At 46.9% G+C, this 15625-nt stretch overlaps 1 protein-coding gene across 1 annotated transcript in view; it reads right to left on the bottom strand.

Moving 5' to 3' along the window:
- The window catches only part of IL17RC (interleukin 17 receptor C), a 60963-nt gene that overhangs the window by 9134 nt on the left and 36204 nt on the right, over positions 1-15625 (bottom strand). Inside the window, 7 exon segments of the mRNA XM_048487306.1 lie at positions 2195-2254; positions 2361-2482; positions 5278-5323; positions 11304-11354; positions 13020-13204; positions 14500-14554; positions 14961-15020. Coding sequence (XP_048343263.1) covers positions 2195-2254; positions 2361-2482; positions 5278-5323; positions 11304-11354; positions 13020-13204; positions 14500-14554; positions 14961-15020 — 579 coding nt within the window.

Below are 15625 nucleotides of genomic sequence, written 5' to 3'. Positions count from 1 at the left end.
CAGACAGACAGACAGACAGACAGACAGACAGACAGATAGATAGATAGATAGATAGATAGATAGATAGATAGATAGATAGATAGATAGATAGAATGGTCTTCAGCCTCCTCGGCTGTTCAAAGCACTGGTTCAGTCCTTAGCAGTATGTTTCTACATGCAGGTACGTCAAGTCACAGCTGGCTTGTGATGACTTGCGAGGTTTTCAAGGCAATAGATGAGAACTGGTTTACCACTGCCTCCATCCGTGTGCACTGAGAGAGTTCAGAGAGAACTGTCACTGGCCCAAGGTCACCCAGCAGGCTTCATGAGCAGGAGGGGGAAACTGAATACCACAGGGTTGTTGTGAAAGTAAAATGGAGGTAGAAAAACTATGTTCGCCAACCAAAATTCTTCTTAGGAAAGGCAGGATGACAATTTACTAAACAGATACACCCACAGTGAGTGTAAGAAATACTGGGAAGGGGAAGGTTGCTAACTTGGGCTTGGAAAGAAACCTAGAGATTATTGAGGGTGGAGCCTAGGGAGGGGAGAATTTGGGGAGGGGAGGGAGTTCAGGAAGTGTGATGCCATGCAGTCTACCTGCCAAAGCTGTAGTTTCAAGCAGTTTGTTAAATCGTGAGGGCTCCCCTCCCCTGTTTCTTTTCTTCCGGCTCGCTAGAAGGCATCAACCGTCAATTAATTTTTGTATTCATAAGAACATAAGAACATAAGAACTAGCCTGCTGGATCAGACCAGAGTCCATCAAGTCCAGCACTCTGCTACTCGCAGTGGCCCACCAGGTGCCTTTGGGAGCTCACATGCAGGAGGTGAAAGCAATGGCCTGCTGCAGCTGCTGCTCCTGAGCACCTGGTCTGCTAAGGCATTTGCAATCTGAGATCAAAGAGGATCAGGATTGGCAGAGTAGAGAATATTAAATCCCTTCCCAAATCCCTTCCCAATTCATGTGAAATCCCTTCCCAAATCTAGCACTGCTGGCATGAAAACATTTTCAGAAAATATATCTCCACCACATCACCTAGTGTTGCCAGTTCTGGGTTTAGCAATTCCTGGAGGTCTGGGGGATGGAACTTGGGAAGAGTCAGGGATGGGGAAGGAATCAAAGGACAGGTAAAGCCATATCATTCACCCTCCATCTTCTCCAGGGAAACTGCTATCTATCATCTGGTGATCCATTGTCATTCCGAGATCTCAAGGTGCCACTTGGACACTGGCAGCCCCAACCCCAGCCCCAAACCTGGGTGCCTCTTCACAGGACATATAATATTGATACTTGCAGTTGATAAAATCCAAGCTTCACATACAGGGGTCAGTGCTATCAGTCACAGACCAGGAAAGGGATTTGGGCATCTTAGTTGATAGTTCCATGGGAATGTCAACTCAATGCATGGCAGCTGTGAAAAAGGCAAACTCTATGCTGGGGATCATTAGGAAAGGAGTTGATAATAAAACTGCAAGGATTGTCATGCCCTTATATAAAGCTGTGGTGCGACTGTACTTGGAGTACTGGGTTCAGTTCTGGTCGCCACATCTCAAAAAGGATATCGAAGAGATAGGAAAAGTGCAGAGAAGGGCAACAAGGATGATTGAAGGATTGGAGCACCTTCCTTATGAGGAGAGGCTGCAGCGTTTGGGACTCTTTAGTTTGGAGAGGAGATGTCTGAGGGGGGATATGATTGAAGTCTATAAAATTTTCATGCATGGGGTAGAAAATGTTAACAGAGACAAATTTTTTTCCCTTTCTCACAATACTAGAACCAGGGGGCATTCATTGAAAATGCTGGGGGGAAGAATTAGGACTAATAACAGGAACCACTTCACGCAACGTGTGATTGGTGTTTGGAATATGCTGCCACAGGAGGTGGTGATGGCCACTAACCTGGATAGCTTTAAAAAGGGCTTGGACAGATTTATGGAGGAGAAGTCGATCTCTGGCTACCAATCTTGATCCTCCTTGATCTCAGATTGCAAATGCCTTAGCAGACCAGGTGCTCAGGAGCAGCAGCAGCAAAAGGCCATTGCTTTCACCTCCTGCATGTGAGCTCCCAAAGGCACCTGGTGGGCCACTGCGAGTAGCAGAGTGCTGGACTAGATGGACTCTGGTCTGATCCAGCAGGCTAGTTCTTATGTTCTTAATATTCACTTCTTCACTGACAGTTCCTAATGGCCCAGCCCAACTCCCACCTTCAGCTCTTACCAGCATGCACTCGCCTGCCTTCATGTCGCTCTGCAAGGCCTGCCTCAGGTTTCTTGTTCTCTGTGGAAAGGGGGAGAAAAGGAGCGATATAGTGTGAAGCTCACAGGTCCATTCCCCACACGAGCCAGTGCCTAAGGAAAGGAGGAGGGCTGAGAGAAAGACTTACTGTGCTGGTGGCCTGGGTCATGGGAATCCAGGAGCCATGCTCCAAGACACGGAAAGAGGAGTTGCCGTGGTGGGGGTCTACGGTCTCCTGAAGTAGGAGTAGCTGCTGGTGTCCTGGAAAATCTAGGAGAAGAGAAAACATGGGAAAGTGCTGCCTGCAGGCTTGAGCCAGGCTGTAAGCAGTCAAGGGGTTAGTAAACACCACCCAGGACACCACCCACCACTCTAGGCAGTAAGCAATCAAAGGGATCAAAAGGCCAGATGCCCTCACTAACTGATTATGCTCTCTTCATGGTTACTCACATGCTAAATGGGTGGATCCCACCCAACACATGCAAATCAAGCTTGCTAATTGCACCCTTTACACTTGTTAAACAGGCAAATGGTTGTCGAAGGCTTTCACGGCCGGAATCACTTGGGTGCTGTGTGGTTTCCGGGCTGTATGGCCGTGTTCTAGCAGCATTCTCTCCTGATCCTCTGAAGATGCCAGCCACAGATGCAGGCGAAACGTCAGGAGAGAATGCTGCTAGAACACGGCCATACAGCCCGGAAATCACACAGCACCCAGGCAAATGGTTCTTTCTCCCACCCTGGACATTCCACAGGTATATATACTCCACTTCCTTTCCTACCATCAGATCCTCTGAAGATGCCAGCCACAGATGCAGGCGAAACGTCAGGAGAAAATGCTACTAAACATGGCCATACAGCCCGGAAACCACACAACATCCAAAAAGAGAAGAGTTTGGATTTATACCCTGCTTTTATTTTCTGTATGGAGTCTCAGAGCCCCATCCAAGGGCGGGGGGGATCTGCTCTTGGGAGCAGTGCATCACCGTGCCAGCGGATTCACCCTTCCTGGGGTATTACCCTGATGGAGGGGCAATTCCCCTGGCATGTGGGTGCTGCTGCCTCCCCCACTCCCCAATGCAGTCACGCCCTGCGTGATTGTAACCCCCATGCTCAGAATGGGTTGACCCAGAAAGGGGTGGAGACTCAAAGCAGCAGAAGGCTGCAGAGCTCATGTAGTTGGAGGAGACAAGGCTACCAGACTTGGACCTTGATTTGTATAAGCCCTTAACACCTTGTTAAGGTAACTGCAATGTTGTTGGGAACTAGTGGGAAGGTAGTTGTTTATTTTTTGCTATGTTGTAAATGTTGGAGTTTATTGTTTCAGGGTTTTTTATGTTTGTAATGGGTGAGAGTTCTCCTGGAAACCTTCATCATGTTGAATCCTGTTCACCAAGCCCTTGGAGTCTTCAGGAGCCAACCCACTTGCAGGAAGAAATGGACTTGGCAATGTCAGAAGACTGTAAATATAAGGACTTGAAAATGCAAACTTAACAGGACTGCAAAGTGTAAATGTTAAATGTTTTAAAAGTGTTATTTGTTAAAAGAAGTAAACTGTTTTGTTTAAATTTAGTTCTTTGCAACTCCTTCCAAGTACTGCCCCACAGAACCCACCGAAAGAGGTTACACGATGTCACACTAGCATCCCAGAGCCCCTGCTACCTGACATCACATTTTCAGCCAGCTTGCACCTATAGATGATGTTTCTTTAATCTTTGCTTGCTTCTTTGAAACAAAGGCTATGCTATGGCTTATTTTAATGTAATTCTTTTTACTTTCAGCTATTCGTTTGCTAGTGCTAGCTTTGTTCCAGCTGACCTTATGTACCTACTGCAGATGCCGTTTCGTTTGTTGAGTGGACTTTATTTCTCCATAAACTAAAAGATTTTTAACAAGAATTTTGGCTCTGAGTGTGTGTGTACCAAATCAAGAACCCACATAGTGGGTAACGAGTTTGACTCTGACTCCACATGGAGTCATGGCCAGGATAGGAGCCAACCTTGGTCAGCTCTCTCTTGGCCTTTGCCGGCATCATGCTGGTGGGCCTCAGTTTGGACTTAAGCCACCCTTTTGGGTGAAGTATGTCCACTGCAGCCCATAGAGCAGTGATGGCGAACCTTTTCGAGACCGAGTGCCCAAACTGCAACCCAAAACCCACTTATTTATCGCAAAGTGCCAACATGGCAATTTAACCTGAATACTGAGGTTTTAGTTTAGAAAAAATGGTTGGCTCCAAGGCGCGCGTTACTCAGGAGTAAGTTTGGTTGTAGTCGGTGGCTTTGCTTTGAAGCAACTGTGCAACGCTTCGAATGGGTGAATCACGACCCTAGGAGGGTTTACTCAGAAGCAAGCCCCATTGCCAGCAACCGAGCTTACTCCCAGGTAAAGGATCATGCTTTAGTTCTTCCCATGAAAATCAGTGGGGTTTAACAGCGCTTAACGGGGTTACCTACACTGCTTCCCCAAAACTAGGTCTTAGGTTTAATGCTAATAATCTCCCTGAAATAATTACACTATTATCACATGACGAACTCTGTGCATGCGTGCCCACAGAGAGGGCTCTGAGTGCCACCTCTGGCACCTGTGCCATAGGTTCGCCACCACTGCCATAGAGGTTCCTTGGCAGCAGGGAGACTTTTGCACTTTGCGAGCCTCCCCATGCCACTGGGAAGCCTCCATGGGAGCAGTGGGGCACCACCGCATAGGTGTCGCAGCCCACTGCCCCCTTTTCTTTTGGGGCTGCCCAAGCGGTTTACAATCTCCTTCCCTTCCTCTCCCCACAGAGCAGACACTTTGTGAGGTAGGCGGGTCTAAGAGAGTTCAGAGAGAACTGCGACTAGCCCAAGGCCACCAAGCAGACTTACTGTTTAGGAGCAGAGAAACAAATCCGGTTCACCAGATAAGTGTCTGCCACTGATGTGTCTGCCACTCATGTGGAATCAAACCCAATTCTCCAGATTAGAGTCCACTGCTCTTAGCCACGACACCACGCTGACTTGTCCTGCCTGCTCAACAAGTCTGGCGGGCATTCCCCCACCCTACTCCTAGGTTGGTTCTATGGCACTTACCCTCCTGCAGACACCTCTGGAGGTGGGTGCTTCCATTACTCCTCACCTGGCACAAAGAAGAGGGATGAGTCACAGGGATGCTAGGACAGGTAGGTGCGTTGCAATGTAACCAGGTTCCTATACACGCTACAAGGGGAACCGCCTTCGTGCCTTGGTTTCAGAGCAATCTGGCTAATCACTGCTGGGACAGAATGCTGGGCAATTTGGGAGACCTATCATTGTGCCCTTGACTCCTCCCACTGCAATGAGTGGGACTCATACATGCTCATTTTGGGCTGGACTACTGCGAGCTCTTTTGTTCCCTGGGGCCGGTGCAGTGAAGACAATTTTACACCAAAGTCCCAATGGAAATTTAATGCCACATGAGGCCAATGTAACGAAGGAGCTCCTCTGCTGGTACAAACAAACCCTGAGCACCTTCTTAGATCTGGCCCGAGTTCCCCACTGATTACTCCTTCCACTTTTCTCACGCATCTGGTCTCCATCAGAAACCAGGGCTTTCCTTGAATCATTCCTCCCTCGTGCTACACTCTTCTTGAAGCCATAGGCCAAGGCCTCTCTCTACTATCTTTAAAATTCAACAATTGACACATTAAAAATCCTCGGTTCTCAACATGGGGATTTTCAGTGAGACAAACATTGGAAATCCCTTGCTCAGAAAATTCCCAGGCACTGGAGTGGGTATGATTTAGACTGGGAAAGGCAGGCATAAGCAGGGTTGCCAACTCTGGGTTGGAAATATCTGGAGATTTTGGGGGGGGGGAGTTGAAACTTGAGGGGGTGGGGAGTGGAGGCTCTTCAGTGGGGTACGATCCTACTAAGTCGTTTCAAAGCAGCCATTTTCTCCTGGAGAACAGATTGATTGATTGATTGATTGATTACATTACATTTATACCCCTTCATGCTGGAACATGCTGGAAGTATTTGTCACCTGGAGGTTAGTTGTAATAGTGGGAGATGTCAGAACTGACTTACAGCGACCTCGAGTGGGGTTTTCAAAGCAAGAGGTGTTCAGAGGTTGCTTGCCTCCATGCTTGCCTCCATGTCACGACCTTGGTATGCCTTGGAGGTCCCTCATCCCACTACTAGTCAGCTTAGTTTCTGAGATCTGAAGAAATCTCAGTTAGGCTATCGCTGGGGCTATCCCAGTTAGGGCCCCGAAAGCTTGTTACTGAATAAATTCTGTGAGTTTTAAAGATGCCACCAGACTCCTGTTTTATCTTTCTGATACAGGGCAATACAGTGGGATTTATCAAGAAAAATACAGCGACAGTTCACAATAGCTTCCTTCCTATATATTGGCAGTCTTCCTAATTTTGCTATACCGTGTGTTTTTCCTCTCTTCCGTCAATGGTTAGGAAACAATGCTTGACTCCTAGATTTTCTCACAACGCCTCCTCAAGCTGGTAATTTGCGCTCATGGCAACAGCTTTATATAGCCTTGATGTTGTTCAGGCAAACAAGCACAAAGGAGCTTCTCAAAGTAATTGGGTGAACCAGCCGTTTGAAACCACTAAATCAGGAAATGCCGCAGGAGTGCTAAATACCTGGTCTGGAAGGCATGAAGGTAAAATAATCCGCAAGGACACTCCCTATACGTTCTCGGTGAACAGAAAGACATAACTTTGCTAGACATTTCAAAATAGGTCTCATGTAACTCACAAAGGAGCAACAGATATAAAATTCACATTTCTTGCTTCTAGCTTGCTGCAGATAATTGAGCGCAGAGTAGTAGCAATCTTGGTTTATAACATGCACACAAGGAAGATGTTTAGCTCACAGCATCCATAACTGAAGAAATGAGTCTTGGCTGTGTCCCCTTCCGAATAATGCACTTTCAATCCACTTTCAATGCACTTTGCAGCTGGATTTTACTGCGCGGAAGAGCAAAATCCACTTGCAAACCATTGTGAAAGTGGATTGAAAGTGCATTATTCTGCATGTGCGGAAGGGGAAAGCCTCTCTACGAAAAAGCAGTCACTGTAATAAAGAGACAGGGCTTTCAGGGAATTGCTGAGAAATGGAATGTGTGCTTCTTTAACAGAACATAGTTAGCAAGTGACCTTCATAGGCTTAGGATACAGAAACTGCTGGGATGATTCACTCAAATCCCCCCCATCCCCACCAAACTGTTCTGTCTACTGATAAAAGCCTAGAGCAGCCATTCTCAACCAGGGTTCCGTGGTACCCTGGGGTGCCGTGAGCATGTCCCAGGGGTACCGCGGCAACACTACCTCCCCCCCCCCCCATTTTTGTGGTATCTCCCACCGGCGCCAGCAAGGACATGGAGCTGGCCCATGGGGCAGGGCCTGCCACAAGGTCAGCTGCCACCCCTAGTGCTTCCCTTCACCCTGGGAGGGGAAGGTGGGGTGTGTGGCAAGCAGGGGCAATGGGAGGGGAAGGTGGAGGGAGGCGGCAGGGGTACCATGAGATATGAAGAGTGAGGTCAAGGGTACCCTGACCTCGAAAAGGTTGGGAAACACTGGCCTAGAGTCTCATGGCACAGAGTAGTAAGCTGTACTACTGCAGTCAAAGCTCTGCTCATGACCTGAATTCAACCCCAAGGGAAGTCAGTTTCAAGCAGCCAGTTTAAGGTTTGCAAACGTTTTTAAAAGAACCGTTTCGGCTTTTTTTGTCCGCATAGCGTGGGAAAATTCAGGCGGAAATGGTTCTTTTCCCCACCATTTTCTTCTGCTTCCCCATGCCGCCCACCACTTACTGAATGTTTCCCATGGACGTTTTCTCAGCTGGCATCGCAACTGGCTGCCATTGCAGTGGTTTAAGTACTTGAATAAACTCAGTTTTGCCTGCTGACTACAGGAATGTGTCTTTTTTCCTTTTTCTTCTTTTGTTTTCTGTGAGCTATCTTTGAAGCTACAGATGCTTGAAATCTGCAAATACTTGCCAATTGCCATATTGAGTCTCCGTAGCTTCAAAGATAGCTTGCAGGGGAAAAAAAAGGAAAAATGACATGTTCCCATAATCGGCAAACAAAACTGAGTTTATTCATGTTCTTAAATCACTGAAATGGTGGCCAGCCGCGATGCTAGCTGAGAAAACGTTCATGGAAAACATTGAACAAACGGCAGGTAGCATGAGGAATCAATAAAGCAGCAGACAATGGCGGGCACAACGGGAGAAAATGAAAGCGAGAGCTTTAAAGTGGGGTGGGAAAAATAAAATGTTTCCTGCTCTCCGCACAGCAAGCAGGAAACGTTTTCAAAACGTTTTGAGAAAAAAGATTGCTAGTTTAGCTTTTTGAAAATAACCCTTTTTGAGCACAAATAAAACGTTTTCAAAACATTTTTTTTGGGGGGGGGACTGTGGAATTCCACTCACAAACACTTTTTTTCCTGGCCTGAAAACATTTTATTTGCACACTGCAGAATGGGCCATTGACTCAGCCTTCCAAGGTCAGTAGTGACCCAAGGTCAGTAGTGACTTACCCCAAGGTCAGTAGTGACCCAATTCTTGCACCACAGACTACCTTTACCTATTTGATCTTTTCATTACTACTGCTACTAGCAGGAATTCTCTGCTTTCCTGTTGGTTTAAGTCAAGCTTATGATGCTTATTTTAAGGCTGCAAATATTCCAAATGGCCACACTGACCCAGAGGAAAATAAACAAATCAAAAAAATCTATGTAATTTATTAATACCTACCAAAAGAACACAAAACAGGACGCAGGTTTTTTAGTTCCCCACCGCTTTGGCAGGCTGCTTTCCTGTCGCAGGGTTGCCAACTATGGGTTGGTAAATTCCTGGAGATTTGTGGGTAGAACTAAGGGAGAACCTCAGCAGGACAAAATGTCATAGAAGCCGCCCTCCAAAGCAGATGTCTTCTCCAGGGAAACTGACCTCTCCAGTCTGGAGAGCAGCTTTAATTCCAGGAGTGCTCCAGATTTCACCTTTAGGTTGGCAACTCTAAACTCCTTAGCACCAGAGGTGGGATCCAGCAGGTTCTCACCAGTTCCCAAGAGTGGGTTACTAATTATTTGTGTGTGCCGAGAGGGGGTTACTAATTGGGTCTGCTTTTCCGTTAGAAATTCCATTAGGTCCAAAAATCATAAAGTCCTGTTGTTTCCTATGTGGCTGGTTAGCGAAGGTAGAAAACGGGATAATTCTCCCAGTTGGGCTGTTTTAAAAACATGTTTTAGTAATATGGTAAAGTTCCTTGTTTTAAGGAAAAGTATATCAGGAACAAAAAATTGGTGCATTTGAAAGTATTGGCATTTGACAGGCAGTCAATTAGGAGGCAGGAGAAGTGAAGCTGTTTCTGCTGGCAGGTAGACGGCTATGGGACTTGCTATAATGAGTTTAAATCATGGACAGAAAGATACCAGCTGGAAATTAGGAACTTTTTTTTTTACAGTAAGAATTTTTCACAGTAACAGAGAAATTATTAATGCCTCGCCCCCGGAATGCCCGGCCACGCCCCCTCGTGCCCCGCCCAGCCCCATTGGCGCTACGCCACTGTTTGAATCCCACCACCATGGGAACCTGTTACTAAAATTTTTGGATCCCACCACTGCTTAGCACTGCTACTAAAACCCCACTGGATTTTTTTTCTGAGAAAGCATGCCTTGGGTGGTGGTGCACACAGCTGTGGTTTAATTTGCCAGGATAATTCTGCAAAGGTGTAAACCTGGCCTTGCTGCAGAGCACACTCCCAAAACAAATCTGCAGCCCGTCGCAGTACCCCTGATGAGCATACATGCAGATAACATGTTGGCAACCATGTTTTGTTACATTCAACCTTTATACTTTTTTTAGATGCACATCTATAAGATGTGAAGGGAGCCTTGTGCTGATCTGGAGATTGAAAACTGTTAGCCTAACTGGGGACCTGAGGCTGAGGAAGTTAGCAGACCCTCTCCAGAGGGGAAAGAGTCAGCAACCAGTGAGAGACGGGTGTAAGGCAAGGCCCAAAGGACCCAGGTTAGGTATTCAGTAATCAGGTTAGGGATTCACAGTGTTGCTGTGAAGCAACTGTTTTAAGGAACATGCGCCCTGGAAGACACCATGTTCTCCAATGATAACAAGGATCCTACAGGACTTCAAAGATTCACACCATTTTATTTTGATATCAACTTTTGTGGGCTAGAACTCTCTTGGCGAGATGCATGCACCACAGCAGCTCCCACACATGTGATGATGGCAGCGTACCAGATCATTTTGCTTGGCACTCAGGGCTGGCTATCTGTCTGAGCATCCGAGGTACTGGCAGCACAACTGGGCCCACTGTTTGGAGAAGGCAACAGCCACAAATTATGCTCACAATTGCCTCCCAGACTTGTACAGCCACCAGCTGGAGCCTACTAGGGTTCAGACCTGGGGAGCCTTAGATGTCTAAGTGGACTACAAATCCCATTTGTAGACTAGTGAACATCTTGAGAGAGTCAGAAGGTTGCAGAGACCCCTCTAAGGCAGTGCTGATTTGACAGGAGGACCTATATCTAGATGTTGCACTACACTTGACAAGCTCTCGCCAGCATGGCCAATTGGCCATGCTGGCAGGGGCTGATGGGAATTGTAGTCCATAACATCTGGAGTGCCAAAGGTTCGCCACCACTGTGCTAGAGGGTGTCTGACATGCCTCAATTTGGTTGCTAGTGTACCAAATATCTTCACAAGTTTACGCTGTATTTTCCCAACCCTTGAACCTAAAAAGTTGCCTACCCTGATGTAATAGGTTCTCGCAGGCTTTTACATATGTGGTTACATGAAAGCCCACTAACACTTCTGATAAAGTGAGATCTAGCCTATGAAAATCTCCGCTACAGTAAAGTACCCCAGGATTCCAGTTTATTTTTGGAGCAACTAGCCCAGCTACTCTTGGGAGTAAATCCAATGAAGGTATAATTAAAAATATTAAATGAGCTCTGGCTCTGAACTGTGAAAAGAAGTCATTTTGATGTTTCAGGTACCCAACCATCTAAATCCATCCCTGCGAATGATCCTTAAGCAGCTAGTGAATAGTGACTGCAGAAATTGTTTTGGATGTTTCAAATAATGGCAGCTCCTACCTGCACACAAAGATTGGGATGGGGTCTCAGTCCAGGAAACTCCTGCAGCACCTGCAATGTTTGGAAAGACTTTGTTACACTGGATCTTCCTGCAAAGGCAACAGCCTGAGGTCTGTCTGCACCACTTACTTATGCACACATCATTACCCACACCACAGAAAGCAGGAGAGACGGAGAGAGAAAAGCCCCCTTCACTCAAAATCCTCTCAGCCCCGCTGCAGGGGTGTCAGATATTCAGGGTCTCATTTAAAAGTCACCTCCTACTCCAACACATCACAGAAAGGGTCTCTGAATTTCCACATTTCCATAGAACACAAATCTTACTTCACCTACAAGATCACCCTTTGGGGATAGGGCGGTATACTAAATCAAATAATAAAATAAAATAAATAAAATAATAAGATTCCATTCCCCTTATGTATGCAACATTGCTTCTTTCTGTACAGCACAAATAAGACGTCCTGGAGACGTCTCACAAAAAGTCACCTCTTCATTTTTTGTCCAGACAGCACAGACCAAAAAAGGCTTCAGAGGAGAAAGAGCCTCCCCACCCCCACCCCATTTGCCACTTCCTCCTACCCGAGTTTAAAGCTTCCACAACCAACATTTCATGGAACTGCAGCGAATCTCCATACCTGCAGCCTTTTGCTGAAGGTTTTCCTGGGACATTTGATCTGCAGACTCTGCTGCTGGGTGCCTTTTCAGGCCAAAAGGCACATGGTTATATTCAGCTCATCCTGCTGATTCTGGCAATATATTGTTATTCCCCCCTACCTTTTAATTTTCATTGAGCTGTCTTCAAAGACATGCAGAAATTCTGAAATCGTGTCTTCGAAGACAGCTCATTGAAAATTAAAAACGGGATGGGGAATGATGTATTTCTGAAACTGGCAGGAGGAGCTGAGCAGAACCATGTACTTTTCAAGATGAAAAGGCACTCAGCGACAGAGCCTGCAGAGCGAACCTCTACATTCAGCAAATGGCTGCAGGTGCGGAGAAACACTGTAGCACCATAACATGTCAGGCCCAAGTGGCCGAGGAAACTGACAAGAAGGAGGAGGAGGAGGAGGAGGAGGAGGAGGAGGAGGAGGGCTTTGGATGAGAGCCCTCCTCCTTTCTCTCCTGTGGTGGGAGACTCCAAAGGGCTGATAATCTCCTGCCCTTCCCCTCACAAACAAACACCCTGTGAGGTAGTAATGGGGCCGAGAGAGTCTCTAGAAGCTGTGTGACTAGCCCAAGGGTCACCCAGTTGAAGTGCAGGTAGAGGTGTGTACAGGCTAATCTGAATTCCCCAGATAAGCCTCCACAGCTCAGGCGGCAGAGCTGGGAATCAAACCCGGTTCCTCCAGATTAGATACACGAGCTCTTAACCTCCTATGCCACTGCTGCTCTTAAAGATAGCTTTAATGGTTAGGCAGGAAAAAAAGGCATCTCCTTCAGTCTCTGAGCTCTGCACAGCAAGCAGGAGATGACTTGCAGACAACTTCAGGAAGAAAGGTCCATATTTTAGCAACTTCAAAAAATACACCTTGAGCTGAAATAAGGTGTCCTGAGGATGTCTTGGGGGGAAAGGCGTGTGGAATTTCTCCCCAAGATGCCTTTTTTTTTGCATCCTCAGGACAGCTTATTTGTGCTGTGCAGAATGGGCCACTGATCTCCAACACATCCTTCCCCACCTCACCCACATTTCTCCCTCCCACCACTCCCTGTACTCACATTTGGAGTGAGGGCCAAACGCAGCCTGGAGTAGAGAGGGTAGCAAGCATCCTGGTCTCCCCTCCAGCAGGGTACCAGCTCCCCCGGGAGGTCACATGGTGAAGAAAGAGAAAGACTCAGCATTCCACTGAAGGCTGTTAGATTTAGGTGGCTCTGTGCCCAGGTCCTAGCAAGAGCTTCCGTATCTGCAACAGAAAGTGAGTCATCACAAAACTTGGTTGCCCAAGTCAGGAGTGTCCTCTGCCTACATGTGCTCAAACACTATATGCTTCAATTAGCCTTTCTACAGTGTGCAGGTCAACAATTCTTCTGGCCCTCAAGGTCTGATGTACAGGTGAGGATTCTATGTTTCTTCATTGGGTTCCATAGTTTACTCAAGCAAAAGAATTGAGGAAGGAAATGGCTCAGCATGGTGTAGTGGTTAAGAGCAGGTGGATTCTAATCTGGAGAACTGGGTTTGATTCCCCACTCCTCCACCTGAGTGGCAGAGGCTTATCTGGTGAATCAGATGTTTTTCTGCACTCCAACACATGCTAGCTGGGTGACCTGGGGCTAGTCACGGGTTCCTTGACTCTCTTCCTCAGCCCCACCAACCTCACAAGGTGTCCATTGTGGGGAGAGGAAGGGAAAGGAGTTGGTAGGCCACCTTGAGTCTCCTTACAGGACAGAAAGTGGGGTATAGATCCAAACTCTTCTTCTTCAGTGATCAAGCACCCATTTTACACACAGAAAGTCTCACAGCATCTCCAGCTTAAATTGGATCGTAGGCAGCAGATGTCCCTTGGCCAGAGCAGACCCAGGAAAGTCACTGCCAGTCAGTCAAAAGGGCTACTAGTCAAACCTAGGATAAGGCAGCTTTGCATGTACACTTTGGGTTTTGTATCAATTTTGTATTGCTCTGAGGTTACACGGGTGACATAAAACTCAAAAAATTAAAACACTAAATAAATAATTCAGTGACAATATCTTAAGAACCAGAAATCATGGAAGCTGAAAGAATCCCATACCCTACATGGATCTTATCCCTGTCCCCTCTGCCATTCCTCTTAAAAAAAACAACCCACCCTCCATACTCAACCTGCAGCTGTCAATTACAGTATCCACCATGCCACCAGTGCAAGTAGGAAAGGCCAGATTTGGGGAGGCCCAATATCTGACCATTATTCTGGCAATACTTGTAGGGTTGCCAACTTTGGCGTAGAAAATTCCTGGATATTTGGGGGTTGTGCCCGGAAAAGGCAGGATTCGGGGAGGAAATGGAACTCAGCAGGAGATGTGAGATCACAAAGTCCACCCTCTAAAGCTGGCCCTTCCTCCGGATACACTGATCTCTATCTGCTGGAGATTCATTCTAAATACCGGGAGGACAAAGCATGAGAAAGGAGTAGCTATATAATTTGAATATATGTTGCATATTTGTTTTTAACCTGTCCTTGGGACTAGAAGTGATGAGGAAGGATGACAAATACATTTCTCATACCTCTTGCAAAGGGGCACAGGTCGGTTCGGGGTGGGTCTTCAAGCGTGGGCCAAATCTAAAAACAAATGCAAAATAATATATAGAACTAGTAATAGATGAATAGACAGACAGACACGCGAACGCACACATGCGCGCACACACACACACACACACGGTCCCCAAGAATCCTGAGGGTGACTGTGTGGAATGAAAATATATTTGGGTTTATGGACAATGCTATTCCCTCCCCCTCATGACAGTCAGCTCCTACTCACATGAGATTAAGGTCAGAGAACTAATCCAGGTTTCATGTGCAAACAAAACCCAGTATGATGATTTTAGAAAAATAAGCCAAAGAGGCCTACCATACCCACTCCTCTTGGAATAGGTACTGTGATTCTACAAAAGAGGAGCAGATGTGGACTAGAACGATACTGAGATGAATGGGAAGGACCTTACTGTGAGGCAACCTAGATCCTTACCTGCAGGCAGAGACAATGGAACACCTTTGAAAGAGGCACGCTCACATTCTCAGGTCCAGTCTAAGACAAGAACAGGAAGGGAGGAAGGAGTGTAAACAGTGAGTGGCAAAAATTGATTGAATTCAGGCTCCTCCTGCTTCATAAACAGGGCAGTTCTAAGCAGAGTTACATCCTTCTGAATCCACTGATTTCAGACTACTTAGAAGGGTTAATTCTGCCTAGGATCACATCGTACTGTCCTTGACAGACAGTCTTATTCAATATAACGCAGCTTCCTATATTCAGGCATCAGCAACCTCCTGGCCGTGATACCTGAAGCAGTTTCTTGACCCAACAACCAGCCCTGTATGGAGCAGGTGTCGTCACCAATCTTCTGGTGGGGGCCTGGAGTTCTCCCAGAATTACAAGTGATCTCCAGAGTAGAGAGATCAGCTTCAGGAGCAGCAGTGGCATAGGAGGTTAAGAGCTCGTGTATCTAATCTGGAGGAACCGGGTTTGATTCCCAGCTCTGCCAGCTGAGCTGTGGAGGGCTTATCTGGGGGAATTCAGGATTAGCCTGTACACTCCCACACACCTTCCAGCTGGGTGACCTTTGGGCTAGTCACCAGCTTCTCGAGCTCCCTCAGCCCCACCCACCTCACAGGGTGTTTTAGCTGTGAGGGGGA

The sequence above is a fragment of the Sphaerodactylus townsendi genome, linkage group LG03 (genome assembly GCF_021028975.2).
Source record: "Sphaerodactylus townsendi isolate TG3544 linkage group LG03, MPM_Stown_v2.3, whole genome shotgun sequence".
Classification (NCBI taxonomy): Eukaryota; Metazoa; Chordata; class Lepidosauria; order Squamata; family Sphaerodactylidae; genus Sphaerodactylus; species Sphaerodactylus townsendi.
Note: the sequence above shows the minus strand (reverse complement) of the source record. Positions and strands in the feature narration are given on the sequence as shown.